Source organism: Pyxicephalus adspersus, chromosome 9 (genome assembly GCF_032062135.1).
Source record: "Pyxicephalus adspersus chromosome 9, UCB_Pads_2.0, whole genome shotgun sequence".
NCBI classification, from domain to species: Eukaryota; Metazoa; Chordata; class Amphibia; order Anura; family Pyxicephalidae; genus Pyxicephalus; species Pyxicephalus adspersus.
In genome coordinates this window covers 66,528,631-66,529,907 of record NC_092866.1, presented here as the reverse complement: position 1 = coordinate 66,529,907, position 1,277 = coordinate 66,528,631, and the positions used below count along the sequence as shown (strand labels likewise).

General features: G+C 47.8%; 1 protein-coding gene across 1 annotated transcript in view; it reads left to right on the top strand.

Annotated features, from left to right (window-relative positions):
- LOC140338246 (ATP-binding cassette sub-family C member 8-like) overlaps positions 1-1,277 on the top strand; it is a gene marked incomplete in the record, with an annotated part of 27,263 nt that overhangs the window by 24,710 nt on the left and 1,276 nt on the right. Inside the window, 4 exon segments of the mRNA XM_072422379.1 lie at positions 334-439; positions 543-653; positions 900-975; positions 1,063-1,168. Of these exon segments, the coding sequence (XP_072278480.1) occupies positions 334-439; positions 543-653; positions 900-975; positions 1,063-1,168 (399 nt within the window).

The following is a 1,277-nucleotide window of genomic DNA, read 5'->3' as shown; positions in this document are numbered from 1 at the left end:
ATTGCCACGGCAGTAGAGATGGAAGGGGGAGGGACCTCTGTTTCATTTTATAAGGGGTTTGGCATAACATTAAGACATAAAAACCACATGAGGCTTCTTCTCAATGAAAGGAACCCAAGTCATTTTGTATAATTTTGTATAATTAGATACATAAATAATTATTACAAATATGTAATGAAGGGGGCGCTGTGTGCTTGCTGTGTGAGAAGAAAGCCTAGCACTAGTTCTGCTGCAGCGGTGTAAGGAGAGGGGGAGGGGTTGTAAGAAGTTTTGCGGTAATGCGGCATCTCCGTAATATGCAATAGTTATGCAGAATTTTTTTCCTTCTTTCAGCGTCCAGAAGCTCAGCGAGTTTTTCTCCAGCGAGGAAATCGGAGAGGAAACAGATAAATTTCTGCCGTCTCAGAAGAGAGGATCTCAGAACAAGTACCAGGCGGTGGTGAGTGTGTTGTCACCGTTGTCACTCACAATACTAGTTGTCACCCCTGCATGCCCCCCGTGTGCCACACTCACCATGTCTCTGTCTCCCCACTCCCACGCAGCCGCTCAAAGTCGTAAACCGTAAACGACCAATCAGAGAAGACTGGAGCTCGTTCAACTGCCAGCAAAGAAGAGGCGCCAACAGCACAGAGGGCAATGAGTTCTGTATAAAGGTGACAACCAGGAGCCCCAACACTTAATAATAACCCCCCACCCCCCATTCCTCCATAACTATTCACCAGTGACCACCACAATGCCAACCAATGGGTGCCACACACAGCAGATGGCAGGAAGCAGACAGATAACCGGCAGATAATCAATAATACCAGGTGGTCAGCACCACTGATAATTCTGGAAAGGAATTGATTGGCCGGTTCCATTGTTGTGTCGTTGTCATCAAAGTCTTTTATTCCCTCCAGATCTCTAATGGATTTTTCACTTGGACTCCGGACGGATCTCCGACTCTATCCAACATCGACATCCGGATCCCCCAAGGTGATTCCTTGTCCATTCAGGTTATGGAAGCAAGCAGATCTTCTGAAGAATATATATATATATTTCTCGTTTGTATTGCCCCCCCAGGTCAGCTGACTATGATTGTGGGGCAAGTCGGATGTGGGAAGTCGTCACTCCTGTTGGCAACGCTGGGTGAGATGCACAAGATTTCAGGTGACGTCTGCTGGAACAGGTGAGTGCGTGCCGGGAAGTACCTGTGCTCTCCGTGTGTTTGGGGGATATTGGGGGGGTCTCTCTGTTCTCTCTGTGTATTCCGGAGGTAATGGGGGGTCTCTCTGTTC